Source organism: Natator depressus, chromosome 2, assembly GCF_965152275.1.
Source record: "Natator depressus isolate rNatDep1 chromosome 2, rNatDep2.hap1, whole genome shotgun sequence".
NCBI lineage: Eukaryota > Metazoa > Chordata > Testudines > Cheloniidae > Natator > Natator depressus.
This window is the reverse complement of record NC_134235.1, coordinates 227,373,009-227,390,549: the sequence shown is the minus strand read 5'-3', so window position 1 is coordinate 227,390,549 and position 17,541 is coordinate 227,373,009. Positions and strand designations below refer to the sequence as shown.

At 41.7% G+C, this 17,541-nt stretch overlaps 1 protein-coding gene across 2 annotated transcripts in view; it reads right to left on the bottom strand.

Moving 5' to 3' along the window:
• The window catches only part of MLLT10 (MLLT10 histone lysine methyltransferase DOT1L cofactor), a 212,478-nt gene that overhangs the window by 120,340 nt on the left and 74,597 nt on the right, over window positions 1-17,541 (bottom strand). For both annotated transcript variants that reach the window (XM_074946060.1, XM_074946059.1), the window contains exons 7-8: window positions 5,103-5,196; window positions 2,711-2,806 (exon numbers count right to left, since the gene is read on the bottom strand). In XM_074946060.1, coding sequence (XP_074802161.1) covers window positions 2,711-2,806; window positions 5,103-5,196 — 190 coding nt within the window. The remainder of the gene's footprint in view (window positions 1-2,710; window positions 2,807-5,102; window positions 5,197-17,541) is intronic.

Genomic DNA, 17,541 nt, shown 5'->3' with positions numbered 1-17,541 from the left:
AAAAAAAGAGCCAAAGGGCTCTTTCTTACAATTTCAACACTTTTCAACTATCCAAAGCTACATGACCATTCATTTTTCTTTTGGGACAACATTCCGTAAATAGCACTAGTTTGTATTTTCCCAAGTCTCCATAAGAACTAAGTCACAAAGACAAGACAAGCAGCAATGGATTGCCATCTGCATAATATATCAGATGAGCTGTTGCATGAAAAAGGCAATCAATTTTAACAAAATAACTAACCTTCATATTATGCTTGGCTTACTGATCTGTAATAATAATAAAATAATACCAGCTAGCTCTCATTATAGCAATTTTCATCAGTCGGTCTCAAAGCACTTTGCAAAGGAGGTCAGTAACATTATCCCCAGTAAAGATAAGCATTTTACATTATATATAAGTAGCGATACAATTTTAAGAGGACTGTCCTCTGATAATACAAATTATTAAAAGGTAAAAAAAATACAACGGATAAAAAGTTATTAATAACTGTAGTAAACTAACTTTTTTTATTCTGATCTGTGGTCTTAACTGTAAGAGTGCTTTGAAAATATGTGATAGGCAAAACAAATCAAGACTGCTGTATGAAATAACTATAATATACTATACCAAGCCCTTTAAATACCAAAATAGTAGTTAACTGCACCAAATTAATAGTACAGACTGGTTTAGCTTTACAGACATTATGGGTTTAATTCTGCCTCTGGGGTGTGCTGAAGGCAAACAGGTTCATGGAACCCTTGTCTCCTGTTCCCAGTGCACTTAAAAAGGAGGCAAACATAATTCAGCTCTCAGAGCTGGGAAGTATAAAGAGGAACTTACTGGTACTGGTAGAATTAGCAGCTGCAGAGGGGGGAGATTCTAGGTATTGCAAGGGTTGAGCAGCTGTGCTGGGAAAGTGGTGGCTATACTTGTTGAACAGGTGTAGCAAGAGGTGCCCCTCCCAGTACTCTCCCCAGGACTCTTCAATGCTGCTCAAGTTTTAACAGTCATAACTCAGCCCCATGTTCACACCTAATAATTACAGGAGAATTTGATTTATGTTTTAAAAATTAAGTAGCACTTTGGAGTTGTCAACTATCTTTGTGATGTTCCAACTGGACTAAACTGACGAGCACCGATTCTGAGAAATTGTAAACTGCAATATAATAATTAAGAAAATAAAGCAATTAAATTACTATTGACTTCAGCTAATAGCAAGACAAATATTAACTTTCAACTTACAAATAATTTTGTAGTCCATATTTATTCCAAAACTTTGTTTTTGAGGTTTCCATCCAATAAAATAATTAGGATGTGCTAATACCTCCTATCCTAATGTTATGCTATCCATAACAGCTTCACTGCAAAAGCCTACAAAAGCAATTGTTGCCAGTAGACATCAAGGCTGTTTTCTAACAGGATTTCTGACTAATTTGCCAAAATCAAATGCTTTTCTGGCATAATATTTTTTTAATCTTTAAAATTAATTTAGAGAGACAAATACAACCGAACAAAGCTCCTACAGAGTTACCAGGTCAGATAAAAGGGTAAACAGTTTATGGAACTATTCACCCAACGCACAGCCAAAGATTAAACACTTAAAAATTCACCTTGAGGAAAACAAGGCACAACATTCATCCACGGTGAAAATGTGCTTGCAAAACAAAAATTCACAAAATTTCACTATTTGAAGGAAGACTCATACACTACTCATTCAAATTTCTTCTCTCTGCTATTAAAACTGTTGTTTCTAAATACCATAAACACATATAATAAAGAAACATGTTTATGTACCTCAGTTTTATTCTTATTTCAGTCCTTTGAATAAATATGAAATACCAAGTCTGCCCATACAAAATAACTTTAAAGATTTCATTTTTAAAAAATAAAAAATTAGGAATACTGGGTTTGCACCTGTAAATTGTCACTTTTTTGCTCCCTAGGGATGCAAGTAGGTTTGTATTATTATGCAATTATCTGCTATTTTGTTCTACAGCATTCAGACAGCAAAATGACCTTACACAATTGTAAATTTGGTAGTGTGAGCCAAAAATTTTCAAGCATTCATTTACCAATACAGAATCAACCTTCTTCCCTAAACTATCTAAAATCAAAGTATGTCAACAAGGATACAAATTAGACGTTAGTCGTGCTCTTTATACTTTTTTAAAAAGATTAAAATCCCCACGTGACATGTCATTCTGCCATCACAGTGGGCTTAACAGTACCTCTGAAAATCATCTACCAACAAGCAAGCAATCTTGCTAACCTCAATCTCAGTTTCTCCAATGATGAAGGTAAAAACAGAAAATAAGAGATATTTTAATCACCGCACTAGATGTGACTGGTTCCCGATATGTTTTTTAAAAAGTTGTCCTTTTTGTAGTCAAAAAACAAAGATTTCACAAAAAATCCTCTTAGATTTCAGTAAAGATTAAGGCAACTGCATACAAGCAACTCTTCCCCAACAGTTTCTCTATTCTCACATCCCAGATACCAAAGTTAGAGGAAGGGGAAAGGGAAAGTGTATGTACACAAATGTACCAAACAGAAGGCTTCCCCTTTAGGTTCTATCACCTCTAATTTACCATCTTTATTATTTACTCTCAATGTTCTACATTTCAGAGGCAAATCTTCTCCATATATTTTAGCCATAACTAAATGAAATATTTACAAGGTGCTACTAATAAGCAGATGTGCCACATAATTAGCAACAACAAATCCACTTACTTTTTTCTCCTTCTCATGATGTTTATCCTGAGAGTGAGAGGAAGAATCACTTAAACTTTGATCATATGACCTATTAGATCCCCGTTTGCTCTTTTTCTAAAAAGAGAAGATATATTTATGTATGTAAAAAAGGAACCATTTTAATAAATTACGGTACAATCCATTTCAACTGAGCTTGATAAAAATGCCTTACTGCTCCACACCAAAAAAAAATGCTTTTAACTGAAAGCCTGACAAAAAATGACACTGACAAATCTGTTTCAAGTGTTAATGTTAACTATCCCAAACATACCAGAAGTCAACTACCCTCAGATTGACATATGCAGCCTGTCAATTTGCAAATACGCTTTCCACAAAAGAGCCAATACACCACCTTTTAACAATGTTAAATTACACTGAGATATATTTTCACCTTCTGGTAACTTAAAACAAAAAAAACAAAAGATTTTTCTCAAATGAGAATATGATAAGCCATGGTGCTGACACTGCCATTAACTTAAACAAGACACAGGAAAAAATGCATACTTGAGGCATGTCTCAAGTGCACTGTGAGGAGGCGGGGTTTTGGCTTCATGATTTATCATCCAAATAAATACCCGGTCTGGAGTATCTTATCAGTTATGAAACAGAAGTTGAAAAACAATTTTTAAAAAAAGATACAAGGATGTCAAGTTAATACATTGGTGACAGATAATGATTTTTTTTTTTTGTATTATTATAATACCTAGGAGCCCTTGTTAGGGACCAGGACTTCATTGTGCCAGGCAAGTGTTCAAAATTCTGAAGTCACTTCATAATTCCAAAACAAAACAGGCAAAGCATTTCTCAGTGACTGCACCATAATTAAGGCATTTTAAAGACACTACGCCCAATGCTGCTTATCTAACCATCCTAGGTTCTCAAGGTTACAACAGAAATTCACTACCTAGGTGTCTTACAACTACTATAAAGGGAAAAAATTGTGCATTTACTAGCCATTATTAACAGAACCTCACTAACAGTCCATCAGAAAGCTTCATATAACCAACGTTCTCTAGCCAATTATAGCTGCTGTTCATATTTCAGTCTTCTGGTGGAAAGCCACATGCCACAATGTTTGAAATACGGGGATTTTTTTTTTTTTTTTAAAGAAATACTAATCTGATAACAGTGTAAGTATCCTTAAATCATGTCTGCTCTGAAGCACTGCGGACAAATTCAGGGTTAGTGTAAACATCAGTTGAGTCATTGAAATTATGCTTACTTACACCAATGGCTGAATTTAACTCTAGGATTTTAATACTGTTTTAATAAATAAAAGCTGTGAATCCTCCAAGTCTGAACACATACATTAATATGAAGAGATAGTCAGGATTATCAAACCAACGATCATCAGAAGAGGTACAAGCCACTCAACTCACAGGGTCTGATCCAAAGCCCACTGAAGTCAATGGGAGTCTTTCCCCTGACTTAAAAGAGCACTGGATCAAGCCCTAAAGTATTCCCTTTCTGGTGTGCTTCAGAAAAAGACAGTTAGCCAAGGATCTCAGCTGAATGTAGAGTAATAGATCAACACACAGAATGCTAGGAGGAGGAGAACAGAAGAAGAATTTGTGGGCTGATATATCCTCCAATACATGGCTTGACAAAAGGAAAAAATTTGTTAAGATGCTTCCAGAAGAATACGTTAAGTGTGGCCAAACTAATCAAATAGGAAGAGGAAACCTTACAGGACCTTAATACAAACAGACATAGGTGCCAACTCTGTGGGTGCTCCAGGGCTGGAGCACCCATCAGAAAAAAAAAAAAACAGTGGGTGCTCAGCACCCACCATCAGCCCCACCTATCAGCTCCTCTCCCTCCCCCCAGGGCCTCCCGCCCACCGGCAGGCCCCCCCATCAGCCCCTCCCCCTTCCTCCCAGTGTGTCCTGCCCGCCGCGATCAGCTGTTCAGCAGCATGCAGGAGGCACTGGGAAAGAGGGGAAGGAGCGGGGGGGGCGCTCTCAGGGGTGGAGTGGAAGTCGAGCACCCCCAGGGAAGTGGAAAGTCGGCACTTCTGAAAGCAGAAGCTCATTTTGAACAATACACGTCTATTACATTTTTTTTAAAGTCACTGTCTAAACATGCTCCCTATTTTTCTCTGACAGAGATAATACATTCCAAAGCAAACGTTTGTTCATAACACTATAATACATTTTCAGGAAGTATTTCTACCCTCAAAATTAAATCATTACCATAAGGAAAAAACAAGAATATTTTCCACATCATTTTGTATAATTTTATTCAGTTTCTTGTATAAGCAACATCCTAATCCACATACAATACTATTTTAATTACTATTAGTAACTCAAGTCATTGAGTAAAAATTCAAGTTAGTGTCATATTTTACATACTGAATTCAATAAATTCTTACCAGCTTACTAAAATGGTATTTACAGTAGCCACAGTATTGGACATTATCTGCACCATTACCCTCTTCTTCACAAAGAAGACCTGCAAACTGTGCACTGGGGAAGGAAAAAAAAAAAATTCAAGATCAAAAGTAATTTTATACCAAGTCACCTCAAAATCTCTAGAAGAGACTTTCAAATATAGATACCTAAAGTTACTGGGGAGATTTCCAAAAGTCACAAACAGGGAGTAGAACATGCAACTATCACTGCCTCAATGCGATGCGGTGCCTAACTTACCTTTGTAAGTCTTCCCCTACACTACTAAATCCATATTTAGACATCTAAATAAGGCACCAGTCCAACAATGCATCTGCTTAGGTGCAGAACACGTTTAAAAAAAATCAGGCCACGTACTAAGGTTCCTAACTCTGAACTTGTCCATATTTGTCTACACTTGTGGCAGTGGGTAGGGTACGCGTAGCTACATGGGGTAGTGAAAGGCAGCCTGCATCCACATTCACTGCTGTGTGTAGTTACACCAGGCACTGAAAGGATCCAGAGGGGGAAAGCAGCAGGGAAAGGCTCCAGCAGCAGCTACCAGAGCTTTTCCCCACTGCCTTCCCCCTGCCAGAGGCTTTCCCCACCACAGTGAAAGGCTTCAGTTCTGAGGAGCTACCACAGCCTTTCTGCGCTACCAGAGTCTTTCACTGCGGCAAGGAAAGACTAGCAGTGGGGAAGCAGAGGGACACAACATTGCTAAATATAGCAGTGTAGATGTGGGAGGTACTGTTTGGGTGTGCAGAGAGCCATGTAAGATGTATGCCTGAACCCGAGGGCATATGGGGCATTCTACTTGCCTAAGCAGTGCCTCCCCATCTACACTGCCATTTTTCCCATGCTAGCTGGGCAAGCAGTGTCTGTACTTTACACACTGCCATAAGTATAGATCTACCTTCAAACTCTTGGCCCAAAAAACTTCATTTATCTAAGCAAAAGAATAGTTTTCAACACACCAATGTTTTAGACAACAGTAGAAATTGTTCAAGTCCTGAACATGTCAACAGCTACTCTTCTGATCTACTAGTGGAAATGCATTAATAGAAGATATAAAGATTAAAGAATTTTAAAATTAAACTGAAAGTACCATAACAAATGAAGCCATATTTTATTGATTTAAAATGGTCAGTATCAGATGAATTTTTTTTTAAAAACCCTCAAAAGTTTCCTTGCCTGCATTAATAGTTTGTTTTATTGAATGTTCAAAAGCAATAATTCAGTAGAATAAGAAGTTACTCACCTTGTGCAGTAATGATGGTTCTTTAAGATGTGTCCCCCTATGGGTGCTCCACTGTAGGTGTGCTTGCGTCCCTGTGCTGCAGATCGGAGAACTTCAGCAGCAGTGTCCATTAGGCCCACACATCCGCTGTCTCTCCTCATGCCCTGCCACGAGGCTAGCCAGTGCATGTGGGCTAACCCCCCCCCCAGTTCCTTCTCTACCTCAGAATCATTAGGAAGGCCAAAAAAGAACTCGACCAACAGCTAGCCAAAGGCTCAAAAAGTAATGGCAAAAAAAATTTTAAGTACAGCAGAAGCAGGAAGACTGCTAAACAACAAGTGGGGTCACTGGATAATCAAAATGTTAAAGGAGCACTCAAGGGGGATAAGGCCATTGTGGAGAAACTAAATGAATTCTTTGCATCGGTCTTCACAGCTGAGGATGTGAGGGAGATTCCCAAACCTGAGCCCTTCTTGTTAGGAGACAAATCTGAGGAATTGTCCCAGATTGAGGTGTCATTAGAAGAGGTTTTGGAACAAATTGATAAAACTAAACAGTAATAAGTCACCATGAGTTCTGAGGAACTCAGTTGTAAAATTGCAGAACTACTAACTGTGGTATGTAAATCATTTAAAGCAGCTTCTGTACCAGATACCTGGAAGTTAGCTAATGTGATGCCAATTTTTTAAAAAGTCTCAAGAGGCAATCCTGGCAATCACAGGCTAGTAAGCCTGACTTCAGGACCAGGCAAATTGGTTGAAACTATAGTAAAGAACAGAATTATCAGACACATAGATAACATAATTTGTTCGGAAAGAGTCAACATGGTTTTTGAAAAGGGAAATCGTGCCTCACCAATTCACTAGAATTCTTTGAGGAGGTCAAGAAGCATGTAGACAAGGGTAAACCAGTGGCTATAGTGTACTTAGATTTTCAGAAAGCCTTTAACAAGGTCCCTCACCAAAGGCTCTTAAGCAAAGTAAATTGTCATGGGGTAAAATGGAAGGTCTTCCCCTGGATCAGTAACTGGTTAAAAGATAGGAAACAAAGGGTAGGAATAAATTATTCGAGAGAGGTAAATAGTGATGTCCTCCTGGGATCTGTATTGGGACCACTGCTGTTCAACATACTCATAAATGATCTGGAAAAAGGGGTAAACAGCGAGGTGGTAAAATTTGCAGATGACATAAAACTACTCAAGATAGTTAAGTCCAAAGCAGACTGCGAAGAGTTACAAAGGGATCTCACAAAATTGGGTGACTGAGGAAAGTTAAGTATTTCTTTACTTAATGCACAGTCAACCTGTGGAACTCTTTGCCAGAGAATGTTGTGAAGACCAAGACACTAACAGGATTCAAAAAAGAACTAGATAGGTCCATCATTGGCTATTAGCCAGGATTGGCAGGGATGGTGTTCCTAGCCTCTATTGCCAGAAGCTGGAAATGGGTGACTGAGCAACAAAATGGCAGATGACATTCTATATTGATAAACGCAAAGTAATGCACATTGAAAAACATAATCCCAACTATACATATATAATGATGGGGTCTAAATTAGCTGTTACCACTCAAGAAAGAAATTTTGGAATCATTGTAGATAGTTCTCTGAAAACATCCACTCAATATGCAGCGGCAGTCAATAAAGCTAACAATGTTGGGAATCATTAGGAAAGGGACAGATAAGAAGATAGAAAATATATTGCCTCTATATAAATCCATGGTATGCCCACATCTTGAACACTGAGTGCAGATGTGGTTGCCTCATCTCAAAAAAGATATATTGGAATTGGAAAAGGTTCAGAAAAGGTCAACAAAAATTATTAGGAGTATTGAACAGTTTCCATATGAGGAGAGATTAATATGAGACTTTTCAGCTTGCAAAAGAGACGACTAAGGGGGTGGAGAGAGAGATATGACAGAGGTCTATAAATCAAAAGTGGTGTGGAGAAAGTAAGTAAGGTAGTGTTATTTACTCCTTTTCATAACAAAAGTGTCACCAAATGACATTAATAGGTAGCAGATTTAAAACAAACAAAAGGAAGTATTTCTTCACACAATGCACAGTCCACCTCTGGAACTATTTGCCAGACGATATTATGAAGGCCAAGACACTAACAGGGTTCAAAAAAGAACTAGACAGTTCATGGAGGACAGGTCCATCAATGGTATTAACCAGGATGGGCAGGGATGGTGTCCCTACCTCTGTTGCCGGAAGCTGGGAATGGGCAACAGGGGATGGATCACTTGATGATTACCTGTTCTGTTCATTCCTTCTAAAGCACCTGGCACTGGCCACTGTCAGAAGACAGGATACTGGGTTAGATGGACCTTTGGTCTGACCAAATATGGCCATTCATATGCTCTTATGTTCATTGAGAACAGTCCCTGAAGAGGGACGGGGAAGTAAGTAGAGGAGAGGGTAGGGAGGTAAGGAGTAGCCAAATTGGTAGATAGCGGTGGTCAGCTGTAGCAGTTGGGGGGAGTGGTCTATCAATGCCTCAACCAACATGTCAAAATTGTTGCTTGGAAGTGTGTGGCTGGGACATGGAAAATTGTGGGCCACATGGCTTACATCTCAGGAACTTAGTTTTCTTTCCCTGTGGCTCGTAGTAGCACTGAGTCAGGTATCGGGAGGTGCATGGCTTATGGTGTAGCTGTGGACTAAATTTCCTCTTTTGTAGATACCCAGTGAGCAGAGAGTGGTCCTAGAATCCTTTAGTGCATGAAGAAAGTTCTCTGCAAAGAACTTAATGCCTTCGAAGGGAAGGTCTTCAATTGCTGACTGCACTTCTTTTGGGAAGCCTGACAGAGGTAGCCACAATGCACGTTGCATAATCACCGCAGTGGAGATGGACCTGGCCATTTCGTCAGCTGCATCGAGGGCAGATTATAGTACTATCTTGGCCATTCACTATCCCTCTTGAATAATGGCTTTAAATTGGTTGTGGTGCGACTCAGGCAGCTGTTCAATAAAATAGTTCAGTTTCCAACAGCTTACATAGTTGTATTTTGCCATTAGGGCTTGGTAAATTGGCTATTCGAAAATGTAGCATGGCCAAGGAGTACACTTTCCTCCCAAAAAGATCCAAATGCTTCTAGTCCCCATCGGAGGGAGTGGACCTCATCTGGTGTTGATGGCTATGAGAATTAACAGAATCCACCACGATGGAGTTGTGTAGAAGGTGGAAGAAGAGGAATTCTGTCTCCCTTGCTGGGACATAACATTTTTTTATTCGCCCGCTTGCAGGTAGGTGTTACCAATGCTTGAGTCTGTCATTTGGTTTGCAGGGTCCAGGAGAGCCTCATTAATAGGGAGGGCAATATTTGAGGATAAGGATGAATGGAGTATGTCAAGGAGTTTGTGGAGGGTGTTCTTGACTTCTTCTAGCAGTATCTTACGAGTGTCTGCCGCTCTCTTCGCTAGGCAAAAGTCATCAGCCAGAGATGGTGGGGGAGGCATAACGGCCTCATCTGGGCAGGAAGAGGAGGATATGGCCCTTGGGGTCACCTCTTCCTCCACGCTGCCCTTCTGTTCCTCCACGATTTCTTTTGGAGGTTCCAAAGCTCCAGATGCCACAGCCAAAGGGGTGCATCTCAAGGGTTTTCCAGTAGGGCTAGAAACCCGAGAGGCATGGGAGCAATATGCAGCCCAAGGGTCCCAGTATGGTCACTGGGGCGGTGGCGGTGCCCATGGTTGACCGTACCAAGGTGACGGTGGTGGGGCCATCTGAGGCTATACTCAAGAGCCCTCTTGGTATTGGGCACCACTGGGAGCCTGGGAGGAGCACTGCAATACTGCCTCCTCTGCTTTGCTGTCCAAGTACACACTTGAGAGTGGGGGAGCATGGCAGGGCAGCAGGGAAGACACCTGTGCCATACAGATACTCGAAGCAGAGGTCCCTGTACCAAGGAGACTCTGGTACACCAGATACGCAGAGGTCCCTTGAGTGCCAGAATTCCGGCAGTACCAATCAACTTGGTGCCACTGGCAATACCAAGGAAGATGGAGATATTGCCCACACCAACTACTCTGGTGCTGATAGGGCATCCATGACAGTGCCAATGGAGTATCAAATATTGGCAATGTCTTCTTAGAGGAGTGCTTACTCCTATCCTTGTCCCTCAGTGCCGTTGACTCAGTGCCTGTGCCCATCGGGTCTGTAGGCACATGAACAGCAATTGCCGCTACAGATCTTCATGAACCTTGCATACCAGGCTGGGATTGACTCAGTGCTGACGGTACCAAGTGCACTGGAGATAGTTTACAGCCAGCTTGCAGCTCGCTGTGGGGACTACCCACTCTCTTTTTCGATGACTTATGAGAGGGGACATCAACTGGTTTCTTCAACCCACAGCCTTTGGATGTTATGGGCTGTGGGAAAGACTCATGTCTGCCAGGTGATTCTTGGCGCAGGTCCAGAGAGCCGTCTCCATTAAGATAATCTTGTGTCTCAGCTTGCTGTCCTTAAGAGACCTGGGCCTGAGTTTCTGGCAGAGATCACAGTTTTGTGAATGTGGCCTTCCCCGAGGCAGCGTATGCACTGGGATAATCTGCAACTGGGATAGTCTCTTTGAAGGAGAGGCACTTCTTGAAGCCCGGTGAACCAGGCATACTTAGTTGGGGGAAAAGTCCCCAATGAGAAAAAGCAGGAAACAAAATCTTTTTTATTTTCACTGAAAAAAATGAAGGAAACTACAACTTACAAGTAAGTACTAGGAGACTAACTTAGCTATAGAAATATAAAGCAAAAGTAATGATCTTAAGGGACTGCAAAGAGCTCTGACTCTAGCCAGAGGCGGTTGAGAAGGCACTGAGGGGGGTTAGCCCACGCGCTGGCTAGCCTCATGGTGGGGCACAAGGAGAGAGAGCACATATGTGAGCCTAACAGACACTGCTACTGAAGTCCTCTGATCAACAGTGCAGGAATGCAAGCACCCCTATAGTGGAGCACCCTCAAGGACACTACTCAAAGTTATAAAAACCAAATTTGCTTTTCACCATTTGCACTGTTGATTTATTTTCTGTACAGCAGCCAATTTGGACACTGAAAACAGAGTTAGTTTCATTTTCTGTTTCTTTTTAATTAGCACAATAATGCAATGTTTTGGTTGCAAATGCTGCAAGGAAATGTTTAAATCCAAACGAATACTTCACACTTTTCATCACATTAAAAAAAAAATCAAAAGCTTTTCTATTAATATTAGGTACTTAGTCGAGTTTGATTTTTTTTTTTTTAAACATACACAACCTCAGCAAATGTGCGCCCCAAAGTACTCAAGACAGTATCTCTTTTAATCAGGTTTGACTAATTTAAGTTTGACACAAATATACGTCCAGGTTGGTTCAAGTTTTTGATAAAAAACAGTTACATATCTGTTCTGGAACTATTGTTCGAGATGTGTTGCATGTGTCCATTCCACTTCAAGTGTCTGTGCAACAGTGCCAGGAGAATTATTTTTCCACATAATGGTACCACAGGGAGGCGTATGCGCCCTCCACACTCTCATGCTGCCAGCCAAGAGTGTAAAAGGAGCAGAACCATCCTCATCCCCTTCAGTTCCTTCACACCGAAAGACAAAATTTGACGAAACTCCGATGTAGAGAGGAGGCAGTTGAGCATGCAACAGACATGTGCAACACATCTTGAAGAAGAGTAAGCAGGTATGCAACTGTTTTATCTTCTTTGAGCGACTGCGTGTCCATTCCACTTTACGTTACTCACAAACAGTCCCAAATGGGGACAAGTATCAGAGTCTATCGAAACAAAGACTATAGCACTACTCTCCCAAATTTAGCATCATCTCCAGAGGCATGGAAGATGGCATAAAGGGCGATGAACATATGAACAGAAGACCTGGTGGCATCCCTAAAAATGTCAATAGTGGGAACATGACTCAGGAAAGATGCTTAAGCAGCATGAGCTCTTGTAGAGTCTGCTAAAACTCTTTGGGGTAGTAGAACTTTAGCAATAAAATAGCACAACTGAATGGAGGAGGAAATTCAGTAAAATATCCTCAGAGATAAAAGGCTTCTTCATTCTATCGGCAACAGACACAAATAGTTATGGGCATGATTGCAACTCCTTAGTCCTGTCTAGATAAAATGCCAACATTCTGAGGACAGCCAAAGAATGAACTTTCTCCTCATCTTTGTGAGGGTGGGGTTTCAGAAAGAAGGTTGGCAAGAATATAGCCTGATTTATGTAAAAATTGGAGGCCACGTGGGTAAGAAATTTGGAGTATGGATGCAAACCCACTTTGTCTCTGTCAAAGACAGCATAAGGAGGGTCATCCGTAAAAGCCTGAAGCTTCACAGCTCTCCTGGCTGAAGCAATATCTACTAAGAATGCTATCTTCATCAAGAGAGCAAAGATGGCATATGTAGTTACAGTTTCAAAGGGACCCCACATGAACAACGAAAGAACCAAATTTAAATCCTAAAATGGTACTGGATCTCTAAAAGGAGGGAAGTCTATCCAAACCCTTTCAGCACCAAATAGTCAAATGGGAGGTTGCTCTTCTCCACCTATCTACGTGAGGCTGGAATGCAGAGATGGCAACTAAATGCACTCTCATGGAACTGACTGAAAGACCTGTTCCTTTCAGATGGCGTACCCAATCCAAAATAAATTGAAAATAAGGGCTTACATCCTTCTGCTGGGGTAACAATGAAAACCTATCCCATTCCAGGAAGTAAGTGAATCTGGTGCAGAACTTCCTGCTATTTAAAAGAACATTCTATAACACAGCAAAACAGACTGCTTCTCAAGCAGATAGCTACTGAGAACCCAAGCAGTCAGGTGTAGGCTGAGAGGGCTGGGATGCAGAGCCTTGTCGCTGTCCTGCAAAATTAAGTGGAAGAGTTATGGCACCTCAAGTAGAGAGTTTCACACAGTCAGAGAACCAGGACTGATGAGGCCAGGCTGTCACTATCAAAAATCAGAACAGCATGAACTTGTCTGAGTTTGCCCAGTACCCTGGGTACCAAAGGTATGGGAGGAAAAGCATAGAGAAGCTTCCCCTGCCATGATAATAGAAAAGCATCCATCATGGACCATGGACTAAGACCTCCTCTTGAACAGAAATGGTGACACTTCCTCTTCAGTTTTGTGGCAAACAGGTTCACTTCTGGCATTCTCCATATCTGGAAAATGCACTTTGTGAATCAGGCCTGAGAAACCATTCATGATCTCTGCTGAATGATCTGATGAAATGGTCAGCTAAACAGTTCTCAGATCCGGGGAAGTGAGAAGCCTTGAGATAAATGCCGTTCTGGATGCAGGAGGACCAGAGATTCAATGCTTCATAGAATCATAGAATATCAGGGTTGGAAGGGACCCCAGAAGGTCATCTAGTCCAACCCCCTGCTTGAAGTAGGACCAATTCCCAGTTAAATCATCCCAGCCAGGGCTTTGTCAAGTCTGACCTTAAAAACCTCTAAGGAAGGAGATTCTACCACCTCCCTAGGTAACGCATTCCAGTGTTTCACCACCCTCTTAGTGAAAAAGTTTTTCCTAATATCCAATCTAAACCTCCCCCATTGCAACTTGAGACCATTACTCTTCGTTCTGTCATCTGCTACCATTGAGAACAGTCTAGGGCCATCCTCTTTGGAACCCCCTTTCAGGTAGTTGAAAGCAGCTATCAAATCCCCCCTCATTCTTCTCTTCTGCAGACTAAACAATCCCAGCTCCCTCAGCCTCTCTTCTTGGCAAAGGGATACCTATCTGACACATCTGTGACTCAGGTCATGGAGGGAAATGTTGGAACAAAGGGAACTCCAATTCATACATTGTCAAAGACCATCCACCAGTCCCAGGAAGAAAAGATAGCTGCAGGTATGTGTCAGCATATCCAGTGGATTGCAAGAGGGATGGTAGACAGACTTCAACCACCTTTGCATGACCCAGAAGTCAAGTATGTGCAAGCTACCACATGGCGCAAAAGTTTCAGGCAATTGCTTACAGTTATACCGAAATACACCTTGAATTATGAGCACAGGTCAAAAATTGCTTGAAACCTGGCCTGAGATAAGTATGCCTTTGCTGATGTCAAATTGAGAGCCACCCCTATAAATTCAATTCTTTCTACCATGAGGACAACTGACTTTTCATGGTTGATTGTAAGGCCCAACACATTTAAGAGGGAAGGCATCTTCTCAGTACTGCCCTCCACTTGCTGTCTGGACTGACCCTGGCCTAACCAATCATCCAGATACCGGTACACGTGAAATCCTGCCTTCTTGATGTGTGCTGCCACCACTGTCACACATGTTGTGAATACTCAGGGTCCTGAGGACAGCCCAAAGAGGCAGACTGTGAACTGATAATGAACTGCTTCTACAACAAATCTTAGAAACTTCCTGACTCTGGTGTAAGGTCATATGGAAACATGCATCCTTTACGTCAAGGGCAGAGAACAAATTGTTGTGAGATAGGAAAGGGATAATAGAAGCTACGATTACAAAACTTTATCTTCTTTATGTAATTGTTGAGATTTTGCAGGTTTAAAGTAGGTCTTAAGCTTCCCTTGGATTTTCGAATGAGAAAATAGCCAGAAGAGTACCCCTTTCCCTGATGCTGAAGAGGCACTTATTCTACTGGCCCAACTGCAATAGAGACTGCACCTCTTGGACTAGTTACAGTTTCGTGAGAGTGGTCCCTGAAAGGGGATGGGGGAACAGAAGTGAATTGCAGGGTATATCTCAGTTCCATCATGCTTACAACAGACAAGTGGGTTTTAATGTGGGATCAAGGCCTTAGGAAGTGGGACAAGTGGCTGCCAAAGGGAGGTGAGATCAAATGGAGTGATTTGCTGTCATGGAATCAAGTAGACAGGTTGGAAAAAGTCTGATGGTTGGAGGTAGCAGAAGATGGAGGTGAAGGAGATAGTCTCTTTTTCTGAGACCTTTATCATCTCCTGGATTGATCTGACTGTCTAGAGGTAGAAAGAGTACCTCTGTTGGGTCTGAGGATAGAACTGCTTTCTTCTTGGGGCTGGCGTGTAAATGCTGAAGGATTTCAAGGTCGCCTTTGAATCCTTAAGAGAATGCAGAGCTTCATCTGTCTTTCTCAGAGAAAAACTTGGAGCTCTTGAAGGACAAGTCCTCAATCATCTGTCAAACTTCAGAAGGTAAACCTGATGACTGAAGCCAGAAAACATGACACGATCACCATTGTTGCCATGACACAAGCAGCCCAATCGGCCTCATCTAGTGCAGCCTACAAAGATAGACAAGCAACCAGATTCATTTCAAAGAACTTGAACTCCATCATCATATCTGGCAGCTTGTCAGTACATTTGCAGAGTCCCACACTGAATAATCATAATATGGCAACAAAGTCTAATGGGTCACAATCCTGAACTGTAAACGTTAGCATGAACAAACCTATCCCCCAAATAAGTCTAATTTCTTTGCATCTTTAACTTTGGGAGTTGATTGAAAGTGCCCTTTTCTGGCCTTTTCAATTACTGCCACCACATGATGTAGTAAGAGTCAGAAAAGCAGAATTCTGCTAAAGGATTTTCCAAGGCTCTAATATAGACACAACAATAGACGAAGCTGCTCTACAAGGACTTGTGGAATACAAAATGTCCACGAGCTTGTGAGGGTAATCCTGGACCAGTTCAACCTGCACTCCCAGGGCAATGGCCACTCTCTTCAACAGACCCTGATAGGTTTTGTAGTCATCTGCAACTGGAGATTACAACTCTGGCACTATAGCCTCATCCAGAGAACAGAAGGAAGTATTGAGCAGAGGAATCAGTGTGTCCATCTGCTCTGGTGGTAATGAGACCTCCCGTATCAGAGGATCTGAAGCAAGTTGAATAACTTCCACAGATTGCTGGGTACCGATATCAGTACTGGGAATTGTATATCTGTCGGGATCTCGAAGCATGGTGACATGGAGAAGAATCCCTGAAACCAGTAGGAAGTCCTCAGAGATTTCAAAAGAGCCACTGCTGCATTTGATAAGGTACTGGAGCCCAGCCCCATGGCAATCTGTCTCTTGACCAGCTACTGTAAGGATCATGGTATTCAGATCTTGATCTACGTACTGAAGAACAAGGTGAACCTCATGACCTGAAATAGAAATCCAACCTGTAGAAACCACTTCAAAGTCAGATGATGAATTGGCATCAGAATGCCAAGGAGGTGCAGTACCAGGCAGAGAAGCCAGTGACGGGACTGAAGAAATGTGGACAGGACCAGTTGGAGAACACAGGGCTTTCCTATGAAAGGTACCATGCCTTTAGTCCAAAATTCCAATGCACCAGAACCAGACAATGCTGATGCCAAGTTCGATATTGAGAGTGCTTATATATATAGGCATCAAGGTAGATCCTGGAGTTGGCACCTGCATGCCTGGAATAGTAGGAGTTACAGTCTCATCCTGCATCAGCGGTAAGTCGAGTATTGACAGACAGAAGGTCTCTGATTGTCACAAACTTCTCTGCCACACACTAAGGAGGAAGTCAATGCTGTTGAAGGTCTTGGCAATGATATCCATTTCAATGGTACCACCTCACTGTGACTGCTCTACCATCAGTACCCAACTTCCTTCTGTGAGAGTCCCAAGTAGACTTAGCCCACAAAGAGGAAGACTACTTCCGGCCAAAGGAAATACAGGTGCTAGAATTCTCCTGGTGCTTACATGGTACCAGGGACAGAGAGTGGTGTCTTCTCTCTTGCTCCCTTCAATACAGGGAAGCCGCTGAGTCAAGCATCACACTCTGGAAAGGAGTTAAATCCAAAACCTCATGTACTGAATGGGTAAGTACCAAGTGAGGACACAGTGCTCCATTAAGATGTGTTGAAGTCGGACCTCCCTCAGATTCTTCATTTGGGTCTTAAACACTCTGCAAATAGGGCACTTATGCCTAACGTGACGCTCCCCTAAGCGCTTTGAACAGCTGGAGTGGGCCTGCTGACTAGCATGGACTTACAACCAGAACAGCATTTGAAAGCCAGGGATTTCAGCATGCCCTGTACCAAGCCAAAAGCTTGAGAAAAACAAAACAAACAAAAAATGAGGATAAACGAAACTTTTTAAAGGGTACAAACAAACTAATTTAACTAAGCTAAAGAACTATATACAGGAAAATATATCTTTACACAAGATCTACAGAAGAAAGGTAAGGATAGAGAAGCACTCACTCACGCTCCAACTACCAACCCTGGGC